A 26648-nucleotide genomic window follows, 5' to 3' on the forward strand; every position below is an offset into this window, starting at 1 on the left:
TGAATTAAGTAAATGAGTTTATTTCATCACCCATTTCTATAAGCAACAAATATAAAGTATGGAAAAATCAGGGATGATTTTGAGGGCCTAGTTTCTTTTCAACTTTAGACATTTTGCCATCTTTTGCTTCCCTCCTTCAAAACGGGATGAAGAGCTGCAGCTCATATATCAGAGTCCTGTCAGATCAATATACAGCTCCCTTTAATCCAAAAAGGAAGAGCTAACAAAATATTTAGTATTTCTAAATTTAAAAAAAAAAGTTTTTGAAATAAACCAGAGACCAGCCACCTTTATATCTTCGTAAAGAGTTCTGTTTTCCTAAAGCAGGCATGTTTAAGGCACTCATGCTGACTACTATAGAAGTTGGCATACTTGTTACCAGTAACTTTATGCAGAATTTTAACACTGAGCCACATAAGTAGGCAGTGATGTTATGCCAACTGCAGTCCAAGCTCTAAAAATCCTCATCTTTTAGTAAAACAAACATGAATGAGATTCAGCCAGTTATTGTAGCAGAAATATAATGCCTGTTACACCAAGAAAGTGTCAGGTACTCCAATTTAGTTTGCTCATCTGGAAGAGGATTCAATTACAGACTAAAGCTAATGTTTTCATCCTCACTACTGTCCCTAAATCTTTATATTACCTATCCTGTATTTTGAGGAGGCAGGAAACAAGTATCAGTGAATATTTAATGTCATACAATGGGGCATATAGGTACCAAAGAATCTGCAGAGACATTTTAATATTAAAGGTTGGCAGCAAGCCCAGTGATTGTATAAAGTGAGGCATTTAGCTTAAGAAGGCATATCAGATGGGCCTCCCTACTGAAAACAGCAGCAAAGGAGTCAGTCAAAATGTACTTGCTAGCATGTTCCAATACAGAAAAACTCAAGACTGGAGAGTGACATGCTCAACAACAAAAAACCCCAAACACCTTGGCTTGGCTCTCAGCATAGATACTACTGTTAAATAAATGATAGATTGTCAAGTTTCACATAAATGGTAGCACAGGCCCAGTTTCAAGACAATAAATGGCAACTGGATATTTTTTATTATTATTTAATAGAGCAGTTCCCCAGCAGATTCCTGCCCAGAGTCATAACCAGACTTTTTAAAAGTATATATGTTTTTAAGATCTGAAAATTTGTCTATTTTTTACAAAATGGATTCCAGGAAATTTAAAAGGCAATACCATAGAGGGCTTAGGTGCAGAAGTCAGGTGTAATCATTCAAAGCATTCAAGTAGGAATATGGTAATATAAATATTTGAAAAGCATTTATCATCATAAATGTTCAAAACAAAATATATAACTCATTCCAAACTAAAAATTGAGCTTTATAGCACATATTTCCCTGAACAGAAAAAAAAAAATACGTAACCTTCTGAAATATTTCTAGAGGCATGAAAGCTTTTTCCTTGGTTAGTTACATTAGAAGACTTGCCTTTGATTAAATTCCTTTCTTTCCAAACATGGAAAGTATTACATCGGTCCACTGTTAAAACAGACAATACGGTGCAAATTAATTCTGGTATAACATGTTCCAACAAAGCCTAGAATATAAAGGTGTTGAGGTGACACTGAATTTAATAGTCATCTCCTCTGCTGACAACTTCTTTGCATGTTGGGCGCAATAATATGGTATGCTCAAACTGGGCAGTATATGAGCCTTTAATGTCGCATAAGGGAGGATATGGATCCACTATACCCAAGTCACACAAGTTCTTCAGAGCCATTAGATATTTACTTTCTCCCAGACGATCTAGCCATCTGCGGCAGAAGGCAAGCGTGCCAAAGTTTTCATTGATAACATTTAGCAAATGTTTTGCTCTTGGAAGCCTAGAAGAAAGAATGCACTGAATTAACTGCAGGGAAAAAATGGTACCATCGAGAAAGAATACAGAAATAAAAACCACATTGAAAGATAAATATGGGGGTGTTACTGGCTTTGCATTTTTGTGATTTTGATGTCACATCACCTCAGGCTCTGTTCAAGGAGAAAAGTTCAACCTTTATCTTTCCATTGAAAAATAGAGCCTTCAAAACAAACCAAAAATGCTGCTGTCTTATTAGTTCAGCCTTGCAAAACAGAGGAGAAAAGGTGGGAACTCACACCTACCAATCTCCCCTCAATTCTTTAGAGTGAGATGAACAGGATAACTTCAAAACCTAGTAATGTTGGCATTTAAATGAGCCTAATTAAGCATAACAGAAGTTATTCTTTTCAAGAAAGGGACTATCAACAGAACTATTCACTTTGTAAACAAGTATTCCAAGTCTATCGTCCTGAAGTTTCTAAACTAAACTAATTTGGGATTAAGCTTTACTATTGGTAAATATCACTTTCACTTCTGAAAGTCAAATAATTTGTAAAATCTGTAACAAATGCGCAAAATATGTATAATCTTCTGTTTTTGTCTTGTCAAGACAGCTAAGAAGTGTACAACTTCAAAACAGACTTGAGCTCTTCCTTTTGCAACCTTAATGTTGATACAAAAAAGCATGTAATGCATTTTACATATACACACACAAAACACAGACACTTGCTTCTAAATGTTGTGGATGCAGTAAAAAGACCTGGAAACAGTGTTGTGCATCTAGTGTGCCATACTGTTACTTGCTATATTGTGGTGTCTTGCTCTGATTACCTGTACTTCAAAAATACTTACCTGTTTCATTTCTAAAAATGCCGTGTAATACAATCCCAATGAAATCTGGAAATTAGCCTAAATTAATGGAGTACTTCATTTTATGTCAGTGCACTGTTCTGAGGAGTTAATTTTTAAATAATCAAACATCCCACCATCCTCAGCAAAAGATGACACTAACAGTTTAACCAGTTCTGTTCCCAAAAATAGATTTGCTTGTGCAACTGAACCATAAGTCACAGAAGCTCCCAGAAGGAAACAAGGAAAGCATCCTGAGTAGAGAAGGGGGAATTGTGAAGTTACAAAAAAATATTTATTTTCTCATTATGTATGTTATGATAGGAATATAGACTACATTTAGAGGGCATCACCTTTTCTTTTTTTTTTTTTTTTTTGGCTATTTTCAAGCTCTGAGGTAAGAACTGTGTCATCCTGTATGTGTAAACAGAGTCTAGTACACACACATACAAGTGCATGTTACAGCGCAGTTCATATAAGTTCATCATTTACATTAGTCTTTTCAAGTCCCTTGGAAGACCTGATATTAGTTAAGAGGTTTTGCTGTACCCCAGCCCTAGCAAAAAAAAAAAAAAAGGACAGCTTCCTCTGGTGCAGTAAAAATAGCTTCAAAACCAGATCTAACCTTATTGGCACGTGCCCAACATCAAAATTTTTCATATAATGAGAACATTCCATGTCATCATGAACAACACCCTTTCCTGTGCTACCGAAGGTTTCTATAGCATATATTTCACCTTCCTAAAAGAGAAAAAAAAAAGTGAACATTATGTAAATACATGAAAACTAAATCAATAGACAAAGGTTGAAACTTCTTGTATAATTAACAGTTTAAGTGTAGCAAAATATGAACAGCAGGCAAATGTACATTACAAGGAATTAAACATGGATTGGTTCTTTCATTAAACAGCACCCTCAAAACTCTGAAATATTTGAAGTAAACTATGTTTCAATAATTCTTTAATTAACGTTATGCTGGTCATGGAAATATTCCTTATTCCTTTTCTGCAGGAATCATCTGTAGGAGTAAGACGACAGTTAAATCCTTGCCCTCTGTCTTACACTGCTAACAAGATAGTCATTATAGATAACAATTGCACTGGTGCTTTTTGTGATGAGAACATATCATGACTGACCCAAGTCATTTCTTATAGGCCACTAACCATCTGTCAAGTGATAGTAAGTCACCCGATTACTACTGACCATGACTGGATTAGAAGCAGGGACCTAGAAATAAAATTAAAGGCTCTTTATCCCAGTACCAATCTTCTAAACAAGCCCTTATTTTCTGATCCTGTTATTCCATTTAAAAATTAGATGCAGATCAAAATTGCAACTGGATGCACTTGGCACCAAATGTAATATACTTATTACCTCTGTGCTTGGAACAGCTTTCCTTTTCTCGTGTAACAAGTATCCTCTCTCCTTCAAAATGCTTCTTAAAACCCATCTTTCTGTCAAACCTAGCTAACAATTATCTTTGATTACAGATTACAAACATGCTTAATTGTTTTGAATCTGTCAAAATCAGACTGCAAACTTTTCAACTAAAAGAAACATGTCTAGCTCTGTTTGCAAAGCATCATGAACAGCTATGGTACTACAGAAATAATTCCCATGTAAAAAATTCACTGAAAGGATTAATTTTGTACACGCATACAGTTAAATGACCGATAAGAACAAAGTCTGACAGTTTATAGTTAAGGTTCCCCAATCAACCTCAGCAGACATATTATTAATGCTTATCTTCTTTACCATAAAGGAACCTTCTTTATACCCAATCACCACACTGCAATGACCTCTTCTGAAATCCTGATATGGAACACAAACCTTCACGCTCACCACAAATACAGATTTACTAAGCATATCTCAGGGGCCACCAATGCACACAATACATTGGTGGCCCCTGAGATATGCTTCCCTTCTCATACACACTTCAACAACTAGGAACACTTGGTGTTGTATTTCTTATCTTCCATACACATTCCAAAAACAACTTTACCTCAATCAAAATTCCATTAGAAACTAGACAGCCTAATCTACCGGATCCATCCTCCTGTGAATGAACTTCCGTACTCCAAACTTCCTTATTCTTATTTCAAGTTCATCTTCTAACTTTAAAATTCCTGGCTCTTATTTTCCTCCTGAAAACTACAATATTCTAACAGTATTACTTAAGTATATGTATTCACAATTTTAACTAAGATAAGTCTGTTTTATTACAAGATCCCAGAATTTTAATTTCAGAAAAATGACTGGTAGCTGGAATAGTGGAGGGGAAAAAAATTCCATGAGCCATGAAGATGAAATACCAAGCCCCAAAATGATGTTCAATATTTCATAAAAATAGTACTATGCATAGCAAGGTCAATTCCCTACCATTATTTTCCATGTGGGCAAAAATACTACACACTTGGACAATGCAGGAGATAGTTTTCCTACATATTTAGAAAAGGTTAAGCAGAAGGGAGTTAAATACTTAAGAACTCTCATTGTACCTCCATTCTTGTTGCTTCTCCTCCCTTCACAATGGGCACAGTTTTTCCAGCATGTATCCTATATGGCCCAATTGAATGTCCATTCAGATTGCGAATTGGTTTCACTATTATAGAAAACAAAGTAAAATATAAATAGTTAGGTAAGTCACTAACAAATGTTTAACCCTTCAATGCCAATGATTATATTAGCCCACATGTGGAGTACTGGAAGCAAACTGAAAGACCCATACATATTGCAGAAGGAACAATAGAAAATCACTCTGTTCTTGTACAAATTTCAGCCAGGCAAGATCCAAGTATATATGGAGTAATGGCTTTATTACTATGACAGTCATAATTCAGGCCTTAAGGAAACTAACTAATAATTCTAACCAGTAGATATTTATTTGCTATGTATTTTGCAAACAATCAAGAATTATGAAAGGCTGTTCTCACTTTTCACTTCTGAATACAGTAAATGCCAGATGTGGTGCTTTTGAAAGTGTTTGGTCAGGATAAACAGTTAGTGTCTGAAAATCATTCAGGGCAAAGTTCCTTTAGGTTACAGCTGAGGAAAGTGGTTATATGAATATGTATAATGCAAGTTACTTGTACCACACACTTATACTACCGCAAACAAATATCACTTCAACAGCTAGGAATAAAGTAGGATTTGTAAAAAACACTCCCAGGATAGCTATTTCTACATACACTGAAGGAGAGAGCTTGCCTTGATATGTTTTGCCATCAATTTCGACCTCATAGGACTCCATAACTTCTTGGATCGCTTCACCAACATCACAGAGACGAACATCTATTCCAGCACACTGAAAATAAGAGATAGAGAAAAGTTTTAAAATCTATTATGAGGGATTTAGTTTGTTTAAATTTCAGAACCCAGTAAAAATTAATTTTCATAATTAGTGTACCTTTATACCAGTATTAGTAGCATCTTTTACTGCTTGTAACAGTCTATCATATTTCGTATTGAATGTAACAGTAAAAGCACAGTCAATAATACGACCTGAAATCAGAAGAAGAAATTAGGTTAGTACAATGTTTCCATCCAATGAAAATCCAACAATATCGTTTTATAAATCATAAAAAACTAACCACTAATGTGTGTTCCAAAGTCTATTTTGCAAATATCATCATATTGCAATACTGTAGGATCTCCAGCATTGGGAGTGTAGTGGGCTGCACAGTTATTCAGAGAACATCCAGTGGGAAATGCAAGACCTGCATTTAAACCATCTTCTTTTATCAGTTTGCGTGAGCAGTCTTCGAGTTTTTCACTAAGAAAAGAGGATTCTATTAAAATCACACAATGTACTAAGAGTTATTTTAAAGCACTTGTTTACAAATGCGAGAACATACAAGACAAAGAAAAGCATTAGCCTATATTTAATTTCAGTCTTATTTGTAACACACAATCAGGAACAGGTACAGATCCGTAAAGTAAGCCTGGCTAGTGATGATTTAGTTCCTTATTTTATTCTAATCTGTTTTGGGATCATTTAATTTAGTCCTGTGTTTGACCATATTCATTTGTTTTCCCAGTGTTTTTTACTTAAATTTGAAAGAATATACTTTGCAAGCTATATTTAACTAATCAGGGACACAATATTCACAATATAAATTCTGGGCAAATTAAATTGATTTATTTTAGTAGAGTTACTTGTAGCACAGAGACTTTACTAAACAGTTCTGAGACTAGAATGTGATCAAACAGTTTTTTCAACTACTCAAAAAAGGTAATCCAATAAAAAAAATAATATGCATGTATTTTTTCTTGGGCCTTGCCTATACTGGTTTTCTTAGCCACTGGTGTAGCTACAGTGACATAGCTACATCAGTGCAAGCTCTCATTTAATCCCAGCCCACTGGTGTAAACTGTGACTCACATCACTGCAGTTTACCCCAATTTCATCCAACAAAGCTATTAACTCCTAACAAAATAATTTTGAAAAAGCTTATATAGATAAGCCCCCATAGCCTGTGATACACTATGAAAGGAAGCCATATCTTGAGAAAATTTCTGCTTATAAGCCAAAACATTCAAGTTAAGTAATTCAACAGCACACCAGATTTGATTCAAACAGATTGAGGATTATGGAGGCAGCTGTCTTTCACCCTTCTTGATGACATTTTCCTGCCAACAATATCTGCAGTAAGTTTTGGAACTGCAAGTTTCTCTCACATCCCAATATCAAATGCCAAAGACTCAGAAGAAAGACTGCCTGGGTAATTATTTCTTTTTAACATTAACCCTGACAATCAAAAGTTTTAATGTCTGAGCTCCCAGGGGAGAATGTCATAGAAGGACTGCACTTGCTTTTCCAGCAGAAGCATGCGCAGAATGAAAACGATGCTAGTGAGGAAGCAATAATATGCAGAAAAAGTAGTGTTGTGGGAGTATGTGTATACATGCTAGCTTTGTGCCTCTTTTCCCATTCCTAACAGTAGATTGCACCTATGCTGCTCTTACACATAGTACTTTACTGGCAATGCTGGCAGGAATGTAGAAGAGATGTTTGTGCCACTACCCGAGTCACATGCTGCTGCTCCTGACACCCTGAGGAAGTTTTATGTACAAGAAGAACGGAGGCACAGAACCAAAAAACATACAACGCAGGTGCTAACGTTAGAAATAGATAAATACAATGGTCAAGTCAGTATGGGAACTCAATACTAAGAACTCCACTGATTAAAGTAGTGGTGCTGATGAACTCTATAGACAAGAGGAAATGAAAGGAATAAATGGGAGACATTGGAAGAACCCAACAAAAAGTACCCTGAACTGAGAGCATTCAAAATGCAGTCAAAACAAGTGTGAGACATTTTGACACCTTCTCCTCCCCTTTTTATAATAGTGTCTTTCAAGGAAATGTCTTTATCCTCACCAGATTTCTATCATTGTCATTCCAGGTTTGATCCAGCTCATAACATATTTCCTCACTTGTCTGTGTGCCTCAGCAGCCTCCCGAAAATCATTCCAAATCTCTTCACTGGCTTGATCTAGTGCTTTCTTTTCATCACTTGTAGTTCTCCAAGCAGCAGTTCGCCTTTAAAGTGATTATGTACAAGTGTTAAAATTAAGACCACCACCCATCATCACCACGGTATTTATTAGAACTCTGACCTGACAACTGTAAACTGCTTACACAGTCTCTAACTAATTAACCCTCAATGCCCCTTTGGGGTATGAAAGATACTTATTTTTGTTTTAAAGACTAAAGAAGGCCCGTTAAAAAAACTCTCGGCACCCAAACAATAAATTAGACTTACAATACTAAATGATCATCCAGCAGTGAAGAAAATCATATCCAAATAATGAATTAACTCAGTCAGCCAGTAAATCAACCCCCCCCCCAACCCCGCTTTAGTCTTCCAGGAACTTATGGTCAACTTTCCCTCAAACCCCATGAAATAAACGTTTTTTGTGGCATCTTTCAGACTGGCAGGTCAGAGACCATTTAGGACTTTACACGTCATGTTCAACATCTTAAATTCTATCCTGAGACTAAAATAAACCCAGTGCAGATCTCAGAGCCATGTGCTCTCAGCGACATGCGCCACTCAATAAGCAAGGTGCTGCATTCTCCATTAGCTTCAGTCTTTAAATGCGTTTAAGCCGTAGCTCAGGGGTTCTCAAACTGGGGGTCAGGAGGTTATTACATGGGGGGGTTGCGAGCTGTCAACCTCCACCCTAAACCCTGCTTTGCCTCCAGCATTTATCATGGTGTTAAATATATAACAAAGTATTTTTAATGTATAAAGGGGGTCACACTCAGAGGCTTGCTGTCTGAAAGGGGTCACCAGTACAAAAGTCTGAGAACCCCTGCCATAGCTCCATGTAGAATGCACTACAACACAGTCTAATCTTGAGGCTAGAAAGACATGAAGAATAGTTTGTACGGTCTCCTTCTGAAAGTAAAGTTGCATTCTTCTGGCCCATTACAGATGGTAAAAAGCCAGCCTGGTTACTGCTGCACTATAAACATCTAGTAGAAGCTGAGGTCTGAATTTTAGCCCAACTTGCAAACTCTGATGACCAGTGGCAGATGTACTCCCTCAAAAGTGCTATTACCTCAGCCTGCTTACCCCAACCCATCACCACCTCCTCCTCATCATCATCTGGTTGAGCCTCAGCCAGCTCAATATCATTCATCAGAAATTTAGGTATTACTTCACCCATCACTGAAACACAGCCAGCTCTGGGGTGGAACACAGCAGAATCACACAACAGTTCAAGAAAGGAAGTGAAGAAAAATACTGCAGCTACAGAAACTTGCTGTCTATATAAATTCACACTGCAATTATTACAACTGGAAGTTAGCCAGAACACTCTGATTCTTAAAAGTATCACTAAGGGATCTTTAAATGGACACAAGTAGTTTGGACTCCAGTTTTATGCTATGGAAAAGATAGCTCTTTCAACAGCATCACATCCTATTCCATCCTGGGATGGAACCCATCCAAGAGAGAGGGGGAGAGAGTCTGTAGGTAAAAAAAAGCCAGAGAAGCAGTCAGTGGAAATGGGGAGTGCTGTTTACATCCAGTGGTCCTGAAACTGATCTGCCAATGAAATGCACCTAACTACACCTTCCCCTCAATAAGGAGTTTTTAAATATATCGGAGGGAGAAAAACAGCTCCAAGTACAAAGAAATCTGTGAAGCTTTTTCAGCTCAAAAAATAATAAATAAATCAAGCTTCCTGCCTCACAGGACCTTGACTACCTCTACCAAATTCAGATTCACCCACTAAGACAACAGTGACATTTCCACAGTATTTCCTTACTTTTCATTGACATATATAGAACAGAAAAGACTATCTATCTATTCACAGTGTTTAACAGTAAAACACTGGAGTTCTTCTTTAAGCTGGGCAATGCTGTCATGACAGAAAAATTGTGTCACCTTGAACTAGGAAGACCCCCAGCAGAAAGTAGCTCTTAGTGGCAATAAGATATAGGGGCTGGCTCCAGAGCCAACTGTTCACCCTGGTGCGGAGACGGAAAGAAGTACACCTGTGCCTCACTGATTTTCAACTAGCATATGGTCCCTACTCAGATGGTGTAAGTTAGAGCAGCAGAAGTGAAGCTTCAGCTAGCTCACTCTGGGGCGGGTGTAGGCCAGCCACAGAATCAGGAAGCTGTGACTGCTGATAGTGCCCTCTCTCTTGTGCCATGAAGAATCTCAGCACAAGAGCACAAGAATCCAGCAATTGCTACTTGTGCAATGAAGACAATTTCCTGACCTGAGTGAAAAGAAGGTTCCCACAGCAACAATAACTGTCCATTTATGTGTATGCATATATAGTCTTTCATTACACGTTCAACAATACAAAATGCTATGTACTGTGTAACTAATGCTAAAGTTACTTGATTGATATTCTTACTGTATTTGCCAAGCAGGACCACTGCCCAGCATTTTGTGATTAGTAATGATTCTACTGCAGTGTCAAAATGCAAATGGACAAGTTAAGTTTGGTCTGGCAACTTTTCAAACCATTCTACTAGATTCTCAATTTAATGCTGCATTAGCAGCTTGTTAAGTTTCCTTTTTATCCACAGATGCATAAATATCACAGCAATGAGAGCAATACAAACACTCATCATTTGAAACATTATCAAATGTCTTTTTCAAAGAAATGGAACAAAAATTTAACAGCTGCCTGCGTATCTAATTGGGATATTTCATGGTCTAAGGGCACGGGACTCAGACAGGATACTAGGGTTCTAATCAGATGTGCCACTAGCCTGCTTGAGCAACTCACATCACCTCTCTGTGCTGCTGCATCCCCTCCAACACTTTGTCTATATTATCTATTTAAGACTATGAGCTCTTTGGGAAAGGAACCTCTAGACTCTACTATAATACACACAGTACTTATTGAGCTATATAAAATCTATTATACAATTAGCTTTAACTGATGTGCAAGTGACCTGTCAAGATACTGTAAATGCTGCAAATAATGCATACTGAGATGTGCTCCAAGTTCAAAACTCTATAAAGGCCATATAAGTGATCTGGATATTTAGTCAGGTATGAAATTCTCCCCTATCTGAATGCCCGTGAGGCCAAACAGGGAGGATAAACATTTTAAAAAATATATTTTAAATTACTGGGTTTTAATTAAAAATCTACTTATTTTTGTTTCTAGTCCTTCAGCAATTTAAGGCTATAAAATGGGAACAAAGTAAAGGTGAATGTTCTCAACTTGTTTAGATGTAACAGTTTTTCCTACACTTAAAAGACTCAGCTATGTTGAAAAGACAAGTCCAAAACCTCATTAAAATCATTATTATGAGAATAATGTGAACACAACATTGATAAAGCAAACAGCCTAGCAAGCAACACCATCTTCCAGTATATTTAACTTCTTTTACAAGTCAAGAACACTGCAATGCTTCCGCCAGGCTCTATTCCCCCTTAAGTATCTGCAGTTTGAAGTCAATGGGATTTGTGCTGCTAATTAATTTAGGTGCTGATGAAAAATCACTCTTTCGCACACACTGGCAGGTGTGGGCCTATCTGTATGAGTGGACAGTAAACTTTGTTAATGTATTGAATGTTTAACTTTTCATTGTTAACACGGAAGCAATTTTGTTTTGAAGTGTTAAAGATTGGGATACTAAAACAAAAGTAGTAAAAATATTATTTTAGTTCCTAATCCTGCAAGCATTTATGCACACACTTAACTTTAAGCAAAAGTAGTCCGACTGAAGTAATGGGATTATTCAAGTGAGTAAAGTCACATATCTGTTTGTGGTTTGTTTTCCAGGATCAGGGCCTTCATTTTCAGTATTTTAGTTTTTATTTATATCAATTTTGTAAAATTAAATTAAGGTACCCTACCAGCGGTGATATTTATAAAAAATGCATTTATAAAACTTAATTCATTATACATTTTAATCTAAAAATTGCAGTCACAAATTTTCAAATTATTTTTACAAAGCCTCAACCTGAAAAAAAACTGTTCCAGCCTGGATTCAAATTAATGTTTGCATGAAAGCTCAGAGAAATCCATTTTGCCATGTCTTCCTGAAATTAGGGGAAACAATGTATTTAGGATGCCGGACACGCTGTTTTCAAAACTCCATAACTTAGTTATTTCACATCCAAGTGCCTTGAAAGTAAAGATAACAGTCTTCAGACAGAACTAAGCAGAAGCCAAGTTTAAAACTTAAAAACAAAGCCATTGTTAAATAAAACACAAAATAATCCATCGTCTGGTAGATTCCCCCCACTAAACTCAATTAACCTGTTTTGCTCTATTAGTTAACTCTCCACACACAAAACATATATTCTAGGTCGCAATAAGAAAATCCAGTCCAAAATAAATTTTTGAAAAAGTATCTAACATCAAGGGTTAAGAATAAAAGTGCAGAATCACCCTTAAAGGGTCAGAGCCATCCTGAAAATCATATTTTCATATAAAAATTCTGTACCTAGATTACAGAATATTCTTTTTTTCAGTTTGCTGTATGCATTTGGCAGCACTGCATACAGTCAGTTTCACTATTTTGCTAATATTCAGTTGTTCTTGTTGCACACACTAGCATGAGGACATCACTCCCATGCACAGTTCTGGGAAAAGCTCACATGCTCTCTTCACACAAGCTCTCCAGGAGTGTTTTAACAGTAACAGTGGCAAAGACTAAACAAACTGAAGTGTCAACAGGTAGGCACATAGACAGCACACTTGCAGCACATGCATTGTCCCCCTGGGAAGAGAGCTGTATCAACAGCAGAAAGAACCTTATAAAATTAAATTTAAGTTTTGGGTTTTTTTAAATATGTATATGCCTTTAAACGGTGCTCTATCAGCAAAACAAATTATTTTTTGATTACTCAATTAGAAAACATTTGAGTTGACAGCACTACTTTAAATACCATATTATAGTGTTGCTATAATACGGGAGATGCTCCTGCTCCCAAGGAAATCAAAGGAAAAACCTCACTGACTGCACTGGAAGCATGAGAAGACCTATGATCAAGAAGTAATATTTGCTTCATCATGTATAAAATGAAAATAATTACGTTATGGGAAATGTTCTGATATGTACTTTAGCCAGTTCAAAGCAGATTTAAGTTATAGCTAATTGTTTAGCCAAAAATGCCAGATCAGCTCTTGCATTTTAGAATATTTAAATAAAAAATAGGAGCGCAATTCAAGAGTAGATTTGCTGAAAGCAAACTATGTAAAGGAACTATTCCTAGTTTAGCAAGCCATGCTCCTCTTCAATAGTTTTAGGTACAAAAGAGATGCATCAACAAAACAGCTTTTACAAATAGTCACATATAAAGGCTGGCGAATATTGATCAAAATACTTATTTATTGATTCTTCAGTACTTAGCTGTATTTCACAACTCAACGAATGATAAAACAGGATGTCATTTCTTAATGAATTAGAAATGTTATACAAACTTTTATCAGCTGAATTCTGAGTCAGTCTGCATGTAAATCTGTATATCTATAGATTTAATTCCTGGAGAGTGGAAGGGTCATTTCTCTCGGGTCATCAATTCATATGCTCTGGGTAAACCATATTATTATTTGTATTATCTAATATGCTAAAAACAACTCAAGTGAACAAAGTGGTCATTTTATAAATACATTTGAAGATGTCTCTGACCAAGGCTGGTTACATTCACCTCCCTGGAGGTGAATCAAAAGCTATATATGAAGCGTGACTGGTTGGTTCTTCCAGTGGACACAAAGAATCTGTTTACATTGGAAACCCACTAGTCCTCTGTCGTCCTACTCTAACTGGATTAACAATATTAATCCCTTTTGAGAAAGCCTTTTATACCATGAATTGAAGTGAAACACCTTATTCAAATTACATTACTTTGATACTCAATATATTCAGTAACAATAAGTCTCAAGGTTATAGGACATATTGACCTCCTAAACATACCTATGGTGCTCGTTATGTTATATATTAGCAACAGCCATTGGCTGTCCACAGACACTACAAATGCTTTTCAAAAATTAGATTTAAAAAAATTTCACATTATATGAAAGGTAAGTCTCTCTTAGAAGTGAGCAACACTACATGAAATACATACTTCGGTAACCCCAAAAAGGTACTATGCCTGGACTGAAACAATCTATTCTTTTGTGGATAATTCTCAGGCAGTTGTATGTCTTTAAACCACAGTCTTTTCATACTTAGATTCACAGCAAGACCTTTCACAATACCTAACAAATATATAAAATGCAAAACTAAGTTAATGATTGAATTACAAAACCTCATAATGACAAGCTATTAAAAACTTGCAAAGGTATGCTGAAGAATTCCCAGTGAGAATACATGGAGATACAGATCTCAGTCCTATTAGATTAGGAAATTATGCCTATTTTGTTATACTGCACAAAGCTAGGAAATTCAGTTCTGCAAGCTAAACAAGACCATTTGGACCAATGACCTATCTCCCGAAGGAAACAAGGAGCCCAAGCTATTTACTCTAGCAATGTTTAGATCTTCTCTTCATCTTTCACACTGATTCTGGAAATGAGATGGCCTTACAGGACCCAAAGGATACTGATCTTGTTAAAGTTTCAATGTGATTGTGTCTACCGAATATAGACAAATAACTATGGGTGGTTGAATACTGGATCCTCTTAGGTCACCATCTGGATTATTTTCCACTATCCAATCAGAGCATATGCTCAAAACCTTTTGTGTAACATTATTTACAAAGCAAAGATGCTCTTTGTAGAAAGGTATTTTGGAGACATTGAGCGTATGGCTGAAGGGGGAAAAAAGAGGCAGAAGTTCCCTCTGATATGTTTTGAGAATTCAAGGTCCTCATTCATTTTAGTTAGCTTATACTCAGTCTCTCAAAATGAACTTAATTGTTGTCCTGTAGTTCTAATATTAATAGGTATGGAAAAAGCTAAGAAAATGCAGACACAAGAATAATGGTAAAAGTCTATGTAACAGGGCACATTGGTGCAGAAGAATGAACCTGTTACAGCCCTTGGGCCATGTTGATGCAGGTCACGTGCTTGCTCCCAGTCATGTGCCTACAGAAAATCACATAAGGATTCCTGTCTCCTCCAGAGTGGAGCAGACAAGACACCCAAGGTCCGAAAAGGACACAAGAGGGGACTTTGAACCTATTAGGGTAAGGGTCTGAGGGGAAGACACCTGCAGAACGCAGGAGATGGCTGGGGAGGAAGCCTCAGTTAGCAAAGGCTGTGAAGCCCTAGGATTCAAGCACTACGACCAGAGGGGCAAAACCAGAATTTTGTTGCTTTTGGTTTGAATCTTAGTTACAGCAATCTTAGGCATACTTATAACATTAGCAGGCACAAAAATTAGTGTAATTTTTAAATTTACATGCCATTTAAAAGAGATATTGCTAGAGCCATGAAGACTATTTCATAAACAACGTTTTCAACAAATTTTACCCCATTTTCTGTTAGTGTGTGTGATGGTCACCTAAGTCTCATGGCATTACTTCTGCTACCTGAGCAGACACGTTTTTTACACAGAGAGAGATAGAGATATAGCTATCTCTATATATCTATATCTATAACAGGAGAAGGGCTTGACATCAGGGCGTAAACTTTCATACATTAGACACACTTTTACCATAAATGTTACACCTAAAAAAAGTCCACTCCTAAGAAAGCCTGTGGATAGCAAGTAAAAGATTGTAAAAAATGACATTATTTGCATGTGTTCAAATACTCCCCGCTCCCCCCACCTTCTATATTTTTCATCCAACTCCAGTCTATGCTCCACAGTGAACATCCTATTAAGAGCATCAGCATGCTACTGCAGCTATTTTAGTTTATATAGGGACTCCATAAGAAAGTAAGCTACACAAATATTTGAGTAAAATATAAATCCAGTCCAATGAGTTTTAAGGGTCTGAAGGGAGAATATTTCTGACCTGATGACCTCTGTGGAGGAACTTATTAGATGATCCAGTAAAGAGGCATTACCATCAACTTTGTTCACAATCTGCATTAAGGATTAGTCAAGAAAAGCTGCAGGAAAATTAAGTCTTTCGTTGTATATCAGAAGTTCTTTCAGATTGGAAGTATTTATTTTTTAAACTTAATTATTTTTTAGACTTAAAAACAGAAACAAAACATTTACCCATCTTGTGTTGGTGGATATTCGCATTCTTCTCCTTTTGGAAATATGCTACTGGGAAATAGATCACATATTGGAATAGAAGGTGGATCTGTCTGCACCTTAGCTGTTGAGTAAACATTTTAAGAAGTTTTATACTGCAAGCTGTAAATTATTATAAACTGCAAGAAAAGCAAAAATAGCAAAGTATATTGAAGAGCCTCCTGCCAGAATTTGGGCTTATCTCTGGAACACCATGTACCATGATGCCCTCAAGTCATCTGACCTGGCCAATGCTCAGTGCAGCATTCAGAGGCACCAGAGAGAATTTTCAGACAGCCTTGGCCATCCCCCACAATATTTTTAACTGGACAACCATAATATAGTAGAATAAGTTTAAGTGAGAATGAGAGAAAATTCCCTTTATTATTGTTGTAATTGACACATACGTCCTTTCTTCTTTTTCTTTTTCTTCTTTTTCTTCCCTGTTGCTCCATCTCCTTCACCCTCTCCGTCTGTAAAAGAAATGTGTTTATATATACATACACACCCTCAAAGAGTTAAATGTAGGACAAAAATTATTATGGCACCTTACTGAGAAACTACCAGGTAAAATGGCTTAAAGAACACTCAGAAAACTGATACCTCAATTTTATACAGCTTATGAGACAACCTGTATCTGACACCTTAGTTTACAGCTTGTATACAGCAATGAAAAAATCAACAGTTTTATACAAACTCTATCTGAAAGTCAAACATCTGACTTCACTTAAAATGTGTACATCCCTTTTAAACTATGCCATAAGCAAATAGAAGAATTTGAGTTTTGAACTAGGTACAACACAGCATCTGGGACCAATGCTGCTTCTACCTCAGCTGCATTGAACTTGATGTTATTCAGTTTTGTTACAAGTCCCCAGATTCATAGATTCTAGAAACTTTGAAGAAAGCTGAATAGGTAAGAGAGAGAGCTAGAAGCAATCACCAACAGTTGCAGATTCCTTCCCAACTCCAGATTCAGATGTAACAAGATACTTCTGAAATCACCGCTGCTGATAGCATATCTCTGAACAGTTCCTTTATATGTTGGCGGCATATTTTAGAAGTTAGTCAATGAAAAAAGAAAGCCTATGAGGAATGTGTTAGAAATAGAGCACTTTCCATCCCAAATCCCATTTTCAGAACCTAGCTAACATGAGGCCTCTGGGGAAAAGGGGTTAAAAAGAATCATATTAGATAATACAGCTGGAAAGAAGTGACTACCACTTTAGAGAACTGTTACTTTCCTTTACCAGAAAAAGAAAAACAGTGATGGCAGAACTCACAAAGGTAAATATGGAGCTCACCACCTAAGTAGTGCAGAAGACATAAATGACAGGTAACCCAGGAGTGGGACCAATATTTACGGTACTCCTTCCTACAAATTTTCAGAGCCTGAAGAGAGGGGAGTACATGGCATCAAAGCAGCAAGAAACAACCTGAGTGTAATTATAGCGTGGTTTGACTATCAAAAAATAACATTTACTTAACATGATGGGGCTACGTCTAATAACATTTACCTACTCCATGCGTGCAAAGATTATAAAACAGTGTACAACATGTTTAGCTGAAGTGCTAATTACTCTGCACATCTATCTGCCTACACCTTCTAGATCCAAATACCACCCACTCCAACTCTCCTGTTTTAGTTACAAAAACTGATTCCAGAAGTTGTCCCAATTTCTTCCAATATAAAGTGTTGCTATTTTCATCATATTTACTCAGAACCCTGTATTTGCTCATCTATAAAAATTGACAGGGCATTCCTTGCACAAAAATTGGAATCACTAGATCTCCATGCCTTTCAAATGGCAAATGATTTATGTTATCTGGTCATTTTACTTATGTAAAATGGTCAATGTAATCCGAGTTGTTATTAAGTAGATTGGTGATTTTTAGATCATTGCAGTCCTGCAGTGGGTGCAGATTTTAGTACTTAATTAAAACCCAGTGTGTAAAAGAGAGTCAAGTTTCAGCCTTAAGTATTTCGTTTTATAATCTTTAAGGATGTCTTGTAGATACAAACACCCTGTTGTTTCTGCTTTCTAATTTGTCCTGCCAGGTTCTCAATCAAAAATTTATTTAGCAGTTAGGTGGTCACTCTCTCCTAATAGCCTGTACTTATTTCTTTCAATCACAATAACTATGTCACATGGATCTTGACCTTGAACTGTGCTTAATCCATTAACACTGCATCAGAAAAAGTAGTAGTCTTGACATATAGTTCATGAACTCACAGAGTCAGGGTATCTTCCAGGTCCCTATGCTAACCCACTGCAGACACTGGCAAAATTCAAGAAGTCGGTAGCTACTGTTATTCACGTCCCATGATCTTATCATATGTCACTTGCAAGAGAATCTGCCAATCAGTAAGCAAAACTAACTGGGCCTACGCTGCCATGTCTTTGAAAATTGCTGCCAACTTACTCTGCTACCAGATCCATAACTACTGTTTCCAACTAATGTTCTTTTCTGTTCCAGGCTGTTTATCCGGTAACAAAGAGAAATTTTTCACCAGGCTAGCACCCTAAGAATTTACAAGGAATTGAAACAAGCCCTTATATGCCATGACCATACTTGAAATGCAATTCATTTCTCAGAAACACAATAACTATACTTTCCATTATCTCAGATGAGCTAAGGTGCCAACCCAACTCAGTAATGCAGCAGACCCATAGTGAATACTTTCTGAACCCTTCTTCCCATCCAATGGGCAGTGTTAGTTTTACCCAATTGTGGAGATGGCCAAAAAAATGAGTATTTTTTAAGAAAAGCAAACAGGAACAGATTTCAGGCACAGCCTCTATTTCCCACAATTACACAGATTTCAAGTGGTGTGAAGAGAATGGGTCAAGCACAAAAGGCAATCAAAAAATTAAAAATTCTGATATTTAGCTTGTAAAAGAATTTACAAGTAATTTGTACGGAAGATAGGGAGAGCATTATTTCAGTGAGAATACCACTTAAAATTTTAGGTTTATTTAAATATTGATAACTACACTGTAAAAGACAGAGCAGAGTGAAATGCAATGTACTAATTTATCTATGAATAAAAACACTCTCCACGAGATAAAATATCCAAGAATTCTAATTCCCTCCCCTCCTCCCCCCGACAAGGAATTCCTTTCACTATGAAGCATTCGCTATTATTCTCACTGAATTCTGAGTCAACAGCAATCATAGCAACAATGTACACATTATATTAACATTAATATCCCTTTACCCCATCACCTGAAGTAAGCCATGAGAAATCCAGTTTTATCAGAACACAGTACTATGAACAGCAATTAATTGGACTTGGATACTGTACATACATTCAGAATCAAAGGTTATTGTCTAGTGCTATATGCACCAATGCAATTTTTTTCTTCTTTCTACTGAAGTGTTTCTGGATACTAACATCCTATTTAATATGTTCAGAAACCTAAAGCTCCAGAGGTAGTTTGCCACTTTAGGATGTTGAGCCAATTTTAAATGCTAATTCAGCAGACAGGTGCTAAATGCGCGGTTTTATTACACAGAACAGTGAATTTACTGAACAGGTCAATTCTATTTGGTTTTCAATCATGTAATATGTTTATAACATAAGATATGTTTAAAGTCAGATTAGAAACAAAAAATGATTCACTAACTACTTGTTTAGAATCCATATTGGCAGCAATAAAAAGTGTGTACCTGTATTGCAATGTGTTTCATATTTCTTTAGTTAGGTTTCAGTGCAAGAACTAGGATTACAGGTAGAATTTTCCTCAGTGACTAGAAATACACGTTTTATAATAGTGTGTTTTATTATAACATCTCCTCAGACTCTTCCTCCAGCATTCCCCTATATTATTTGTTCTATATCACACTAAAAGATCTCCTTTGTGATATAAATCCATAAGGATAAAAACCAGCTACAACTTTTGCTATCAGGTGGCACAATGTGTCTGTCTGAAATTTAATCTCTTGCTCAAGTGACATAATGAGGCTAATAACCCAGTTAGCAAATTACTGAATATGAAGAAAAGCTGCTACAAATATACAATGGCACCTTGGATGAAAAAAATTACTTAAACTGGAAAAACTAGACAGCTGTAGAAAGTACACGTCTACCTCGATATAACACTGTCCTCAGGAGCCAAAAAATCTTACCACGTTATAGGTGAAACCGCAATATTTCAAACTTGATTTGATCCTCCGGACTGCGCCGCCGCCACCCCCACCCCCCAGCGCTGCTTTACTGCGTTATAGCCGAATTCGTGTTATATTGGGTGGCGTTATATTGGGGTAGAAGTGTACAATTTCAAGCACTGCACAGACTTTCATTTTAGATGTTAGAAAAACAATGTTACACTTGCCTTCTTCATCATCATCTTTTTCCTTCTCCTCCAGTGTTTGTTTATCCAACTGTTTTGCTACATCATCAAGAGCACTCTCTAATTCTCTCTCTGTTTCTTGTCCTGTTTGCAAAATAGTGTGAGATTTACCAAAATAAAATGGCTCCGAATTGTGATATAAAAACCTAAAAAAAGTATCTAAATATTTTTACAGCCCTCATTATGAAGATATCAGAACACGTCTCACCTTTTCTAAAGTAGGGAACATGTAACAACAACTGTTAGGTACTATGGTGACAGGAGCCATTAAAAAAGCCTGCACATAAAGGTAAGATTATCCAATAGTTCAAATAACTACAGTTCTTTTCTGTCTGTATAACTCTGCTGGTCCTAGCACCAGCCTGCTCAAGGGAGATAACATGAGTGGTATGAAAATAACGATAACCACGAAGTATCTGCAACTAACTTCTAGCCTGTTAAAAGAGACTCAAATTGTGCTTTCCTTACACTATTTGCACAGACTCACCTCAGATCTCTATGTACAATGTTTGGGAGGTTAGTGGGAAAGGCTCCCTCCTGTGGGATAAACTTTAAGGCAACAAAATTATGCTATTTATCTCTGGCCATAGGAGCGGATATTGCTGTGTACAAACCAGCATTCACAATCTCCCGGCAAACTGTCCCTGAAACAGGCTGTGAGCTGAAACATACAGGGACTTTCTCTCACACAAACGTATGAGCGACCAACAGTCGCCTGTGCCAATGTTACGACTATTCTGAATGATCTTAACCACTATTTTGAATGATCTTCAGGCACCTCACATCACCTGCCTCAAAGGCAAGCAACAGGAGCAGAGCGTGAGGGAAACAACAGCAAGGCCACAAAGATACTCGCCAATTACAATACCAGGCTCATCGTGGCTCCCCACTGACAGACTGACCCCACGGCAGATTTCCCCGTCCCAATGGCAGCCACACTCACAGAACCACCTCCCAAGCCACGGAGAGACTTGCCCCCAGTCCCACCACAGCTACACACACACACACACACCACCCCGCCCCCCATCCACGGCCGCGTCTCGCACCCTACCCCCACCCGCACACTGGCCCCAAAAGCCGCCTCACGCCCCCCACCCCAGCTACCGCCCGCCAAGGCGGCTTCACTGCCGAGCCCCTCGCGAGGCGGCCACTCGCCGCCCCAAGGAGATGGTCCCCGGTGCCCGGCTCGGCTCCCTGCCCGCGGGAGGGTCTCCAGGCCCCGCTCCGGGCCCCTACCCGCGGAGGCGCCTTTGCTCTTCTTCTTTTTCCGCCGCTTCTTCTTGGCGCCTTCCTCGGCGCCGGGCCCCGCCGCGCCGCCCTCCGCGTCCTCGGGCTCCAGCAGCAGCAGCAGCTCCCCGTTCAGGTGCTTCTCCGCCTGCTCGGGGCTCGCCCCCTGCTCCGCGCCCGCCATATTGCCGCGGCCTGACAGAGACGGAGAGGCCGGCGGGACCGCCCCGCTCCCCACGCCGACGCCACCAGCGCAGCGCTCGATGGTAAGCGCGGGGCATGCCGGGAAGGCCAGAGTCCTGCCGCCGGGAGGGGCTGCGAGACACGTGCTGCTGCGAGGGGCGCGAGCCGGGCAGTTTCCCGCGCGGGCGGTGCCTGTGCCTGTGCAGCGCCTGGGAGTGCCCAGCGCCCACCCGGGGCCGGAGACACGGCTGCTGAAATGTTTCACATCGGAGGAAGAGTGTGTCGACATTTTCACACAGTTTGCACAGGCAGCCGCCCCCCTACCGTGTTCTGACCACTTACATGAATGTCCTGCAGAAGTTTTTCAAATTTCAGAGCTTTGGTGTCTTTGTTCAGTCATATTTCAAATGTCACCTCTCTAACCCACCACAGCAGAAACAACCAAACCCAAACATTTGGACAAAAAAACAAGGCCTCGTGAGGTCGTCTTTCAACTCCATTGCAATTATGTGAACCGCTTGGGTGACTCCAGATATGTTCAGGGAACCGGGCTTCTGTTTGGAGGGAATTAATAGATCAGGGAGACAGACTGGCAACTCATTGCAAAGGAGAGCGGTGTAGAAGCCAATAATGTGGAGGCTACTGTATATTCCACCACAAGAATCGTTTGAAGGTATAAAACAGAAAACAAAAGACTCTACATATAGGAGCAGTTCCTACTCAAAGGGACAATTGTTATGAATAAGTTCATAGAATCAGAGAAGATGAGGGTTGGAAGAGACCTCAGGAGGTCATCTAGTCCAACCCTCTGCTCAAAGCAGAACCAACCCCAACTAAATAATTCCAGCCAGGGCTTTATCAAGCCTGGCCTTAAAAATCTCTAAGGAAGGAGATTTCACCACCTCCCTAGATAACCCATCCCAGTGCTTCACCACCCTCCTAGTGAAATCGTTTTTCCTAATATCCAACCTAGACTTCCCCCACTGCAACTTGAGACCATTGCTCTTTCTTCTGTCATCTGCCACCACTGAGAACAGTCGATCTCCATCCTCTTTGGAACCGCCCTTCAGGTAGTTGAAGGCTGCTATCAAATCCCCTCTCACTCTTCTTTTCTGCAGACTAAATAAGCCCAGCTCCCTCAGCGTCTCCTCATAAGTCATGTGCCCCAACCCCCTAATCATTTTCATTGCCCTCCGTTGGAGTCTCTCCAATTTGTCCACATCCTTTCTGTAGTGGGGGGACCAAAACTGGACACAATGCTCCAGATGTGGCCTCATCAATGCCTAATAGAGGGGAATAATCACTTCCCTCGATCTACTGGCAATGTTCCTACTAATGCAGCCCAATATGCCGCAGGATTCCATTATGCCATTAACCTTCTTGGCAACAAGGGCACACTGTTGATTTATATCCAGCTTGTCGTCCACTGTAATCCCAGGTCCTTTTCTACAGCCTGTAGCAGTGCATAGGCTTCATCTGTCCTAAGTGCAGGACTCTGCACTTGTCCTTGTTGAACCTCATCAGATTTCTGTTAGCCTTAGCCTCCAATTTGTCTAGGTCACTCTGGACCCTATCCCTACCCTCTAGCGTATCTACCTCTCCCCCAGCTTAGTGTCATTCGCAAACTTGCTGAGGATGCAATCCATCCTGTCATCCAGATCATTAATGAAGATGTCGAACAAAACCAGCCCCAGGACAGACCCCTGGGGCACTCCGCTTGATACCGGCTGCCAACTAGACATCGAGCCATTGATCACTACTCGTTGAGCCCAACGATCTAGTCAGCTTTCTATCCAATTTTTAGTCCATTCAACTAATCCATACTTTTTTAACTTGCTGGCAAGAATACTGTGGGAGACCGTATCAAAAGCTTTGCTAAAGTCAAGATATATCACATCCACCGCTTTCCTCATATCCACAGAGCCAGTTATCTCATCAGATAAGGCAATCAGATGCCCTTGGTGAATCCATGTTAACTGTTCCTCATCACCTTCCTCTCCTCCAAGTGCTTGAAAATGGATTCCTTGAGGACCTACTCCATGATTTTTCCAGGGACTGAGATGAGGCTGATTGGTCTGTAGTTCCCCGGATTCTCCTTTTTTCCCTGTTCTAAAGATGGGCACTATATTTGCCTTTTTCCAGTTGGCTGGGACCTCCCCCAATCACCAGGAGTTTTAAAAGATAATGGCCAATGGCTCTGCAATCGCCAACTCCCTCAGCAGCCTCGGATATATTAGATCCGGCCCCATGGACTTGTGCATGTCCAGCTTTTCTAAATAGTCCTTAACCTGTTCTTTCACCTCTGAGGGCTGCTCACCTCCTACCCATACTGAGCTGACGCTGTCTGTGAAGACCGAAGATTTCTCTGTTAAGCCAAGCTGGTCGCCTGCCATATTTGCTATTCTTTCTACACTACGAGATGGTTTGTTCCTGCACCCTCAATAAAGCTTCTTTAAAATACAGCCAGCTCTCCTGGACTTCTTTCCCCCTCGTATTAGCATCCTAGGGGATCCTGCCTATCAGTTCCCTGAGGGAGTCAAAGTTTGCCTTTCTGAAGGCCAGCGTCCGTATTCTGCTGCTCTCCTTTCTTCCTTTTGTCAGGATCCTGAACTCAACCATCTCATGGTCACTGCTGCCCAGGTTGCCACCCACTTCTTCTTCCCCTACCAATTCTTCCCTGTTTGTGAGCAGCAGGTCAAGAGGAGCAGGCCCGTAGTTGGTTCCTCTAGTACTTGCACCAGGAAGTTGTCCCCAACAATACCGTATCTAATACTTAGATACAGTGGGTGAGGTAATATCTTTTATTGGACCAACCTCAGCCACCCTGTCTCTTTAATATCCCGGGACTCACATAGCTACAACAATTATAACACTTAGAGCTGTTATACATTTTATAGCTTCAATATACTGAACAAACTAATTAACCCTCTCTAATGGTTCTTAAGGTACCTAGGACGGTGAGTGACTTTTTTACCCCCTGCATCTATCAAGAGGGAATCTTGCCTGTGGCAGATTGGTGTTAGCTCCCTGATACCCAGGGGCGGCTCCAGGCGCCAGCACGCCAAGCGCGTGCCTGGGGTGGCAAGCCACGGGGGGCGCTCTGCCGGTCGCCACGAGGGCGGCAGGCAGGTTGCCTTCGGCGGCATGCCTGCGGAGGGTCCGCTGGTCCCGCGGCTTCGGCGGACCTGCCGCAGGCTGCCACCGAAGCCGCGGGACCGGGGACCTCCCTCAGGAAAGCCGCCGAAGGCAGCCTGCCTGCCGTGCTTGGGGCAGCAAAATACCTAGAGCCGCCCCTGCTGATACCATCAGCCTGTCAGCCACTCAAACACTCTGTTCTGGCCTATGCCAGCCCTAACACCGCCTTGCAAGTTAATGAGAGGTGCACCCCAGTCCCTGAGTCCCCCTGTGATATCCAGCCCGTGGCACTGGCAACATAAGAACAGCCGTACTGGGTCAGACCAAAGGTCCATCTAGCCCAGTATGCTGTCTACCGACAGTGGCCAATGCCAGGTGCCCCAGAGGGAGTGAACCTAACAGGTAATGATCTAGTGATCTCTTTCCTGCCATCCATCTCCACCCTCTGACAAACAAACAGAGTCTAGGGACACCATTCCTTACCCATCGTGGCTAATAGCCATTAATGGACTTAACCTCCATGAATTTATCCAGTTCTCTTTTAAACTCTGTTATATTCCTAGCCTTCACAACCTCCTCAGGTAAGGAGTTCCACAAGTTGACTTTGTGCTGTGTGAAGAACTTCCTTTTATTTGTTTTAAACCTGCTGCCTATTAATTTCATTTGGTGACCCCTAGTTCTTGTATTATGGGAATAAGTAAATAACTTTTCCTTATCTACTTTCTCCACATCATTCATAATTTTATATACCTCTATCATATCCCCCCTTAGTCTCCTCTTTTCCAAGCTGAAAAGTCCTAGCTTCTTTAATCTCTCCTCATATGGGACCCTTTCCAAACCCCTAATCATTTTAGTTGCCCTTCTCTGATCCTTTTCTAATGCCAGTATATCTTTTTTGAGATGAGGCGACCACATCTGTACGCAGTATTCAAGATGTGGGCGTACCATCGATTTATATAAGAGCAATAATATATTCACCGTCTTATTCTCTATTCCCTTTTTAATGATTCCTAACATCCTGTTTGCTTTTTTGACCGCCTCTGCACACTGCCTGGACATCTTCAGAGAACTATCCATGATGACTCCAAGTTCTTTTTCCTGATTTGTTGTAGCTAAATTAGCCCCCATCATATAGTATGTATAGTTGGGGTTATTTTTTCCAATGTGCATTACTTTACATTTATCCACATTAAATTTCATTTGCCATTTTGTGGCCCAATCACTTAGTTTTGTGAGATCTTTTTGAAGTTCTTCACAGTCTGCTTTGGTCTTAACTATCTTGAGCAGTTTAGTATCGTCTGCAAACTTTGCCACCTCACTTTTTACCCCTTTCTCCAGATCATTTATTAATAAGTTGAATAGGATTGGTCCGAGGACTGACCCTTGGGGAACACCACCAGTTACACCTCTCCATTCTGAGAATTTACCATTAATTCCTACCCTTTGTTCCCTGTCTTTTAAC

At 39.4% G+C, this 26648-nt stretch overlaps 2 protein-coding genes across 2 annotated transcripts in view; one reads left to right on the forward strand and one right to left on the reverse strand.

The window, feature by feature from the left end:
- METAP2 (methionyl aminopeptidase 2) lies at nucleotides 1–22142 on the reverse strand. Its single transcript, XM_039495644.1, has 11 exons — nucleotides 21878–22142; nucleotides 20624–20725; nucleotides 16694–16759; nucleotides 16269–16371; nucleotides 8049–8210; nucleotides 6259–6440; nucleotides 6075–6169; nucleotides 5876–5972; nucleotides 5167–5270; nucleotides 3294–3409; nucleotides 1–1841 (listed from the first exon to the last, which is right to left on the reverse strand). Exons 1-11 carry the CDS (start codon nucleotides 22050–22052, stop codon nucleotides 1589–1591), a joined length of 1455 nt encoding a protein of 484 aa, XP_039351578.1. The 5' UTR covers nucleotides 22053–22142; the 3' UTR covers nucleotides 1–1588.
- LOC120374523 overlaps nucleotides 22010–26648 on the forward strand; it is a 13091-nt gene continuing 8452 nt past the window's right edge. The window contains exon 1 of the mRNA XM_039494330.1: nucleotides 22010–22134. Coding sequence (XP_039350264.1) covers nucleotides 22132–22134 — 3 coding nt within the window. The 5' untranslated portion in view covers nucleotides 22010–22131. The remainder of the gene's footprint in view (nucleotides 22135–26648) is intronic.

The sequence above is a fragment of the Mauremys reevesii genome, linkage group 1, assembly GCF_016161935.1.
Source record: "Mauremys reevesii isolate NIE-2019 linkage group 1, ASM1616193v1, whole genome shotgun sequence".
NCBI classification, from domain to species: domain Eukaryota; kingdom Metazoa; phylum Chordata; order Testudines; family Geoemydidae; genus Mauremys; species Mauremys reevesii.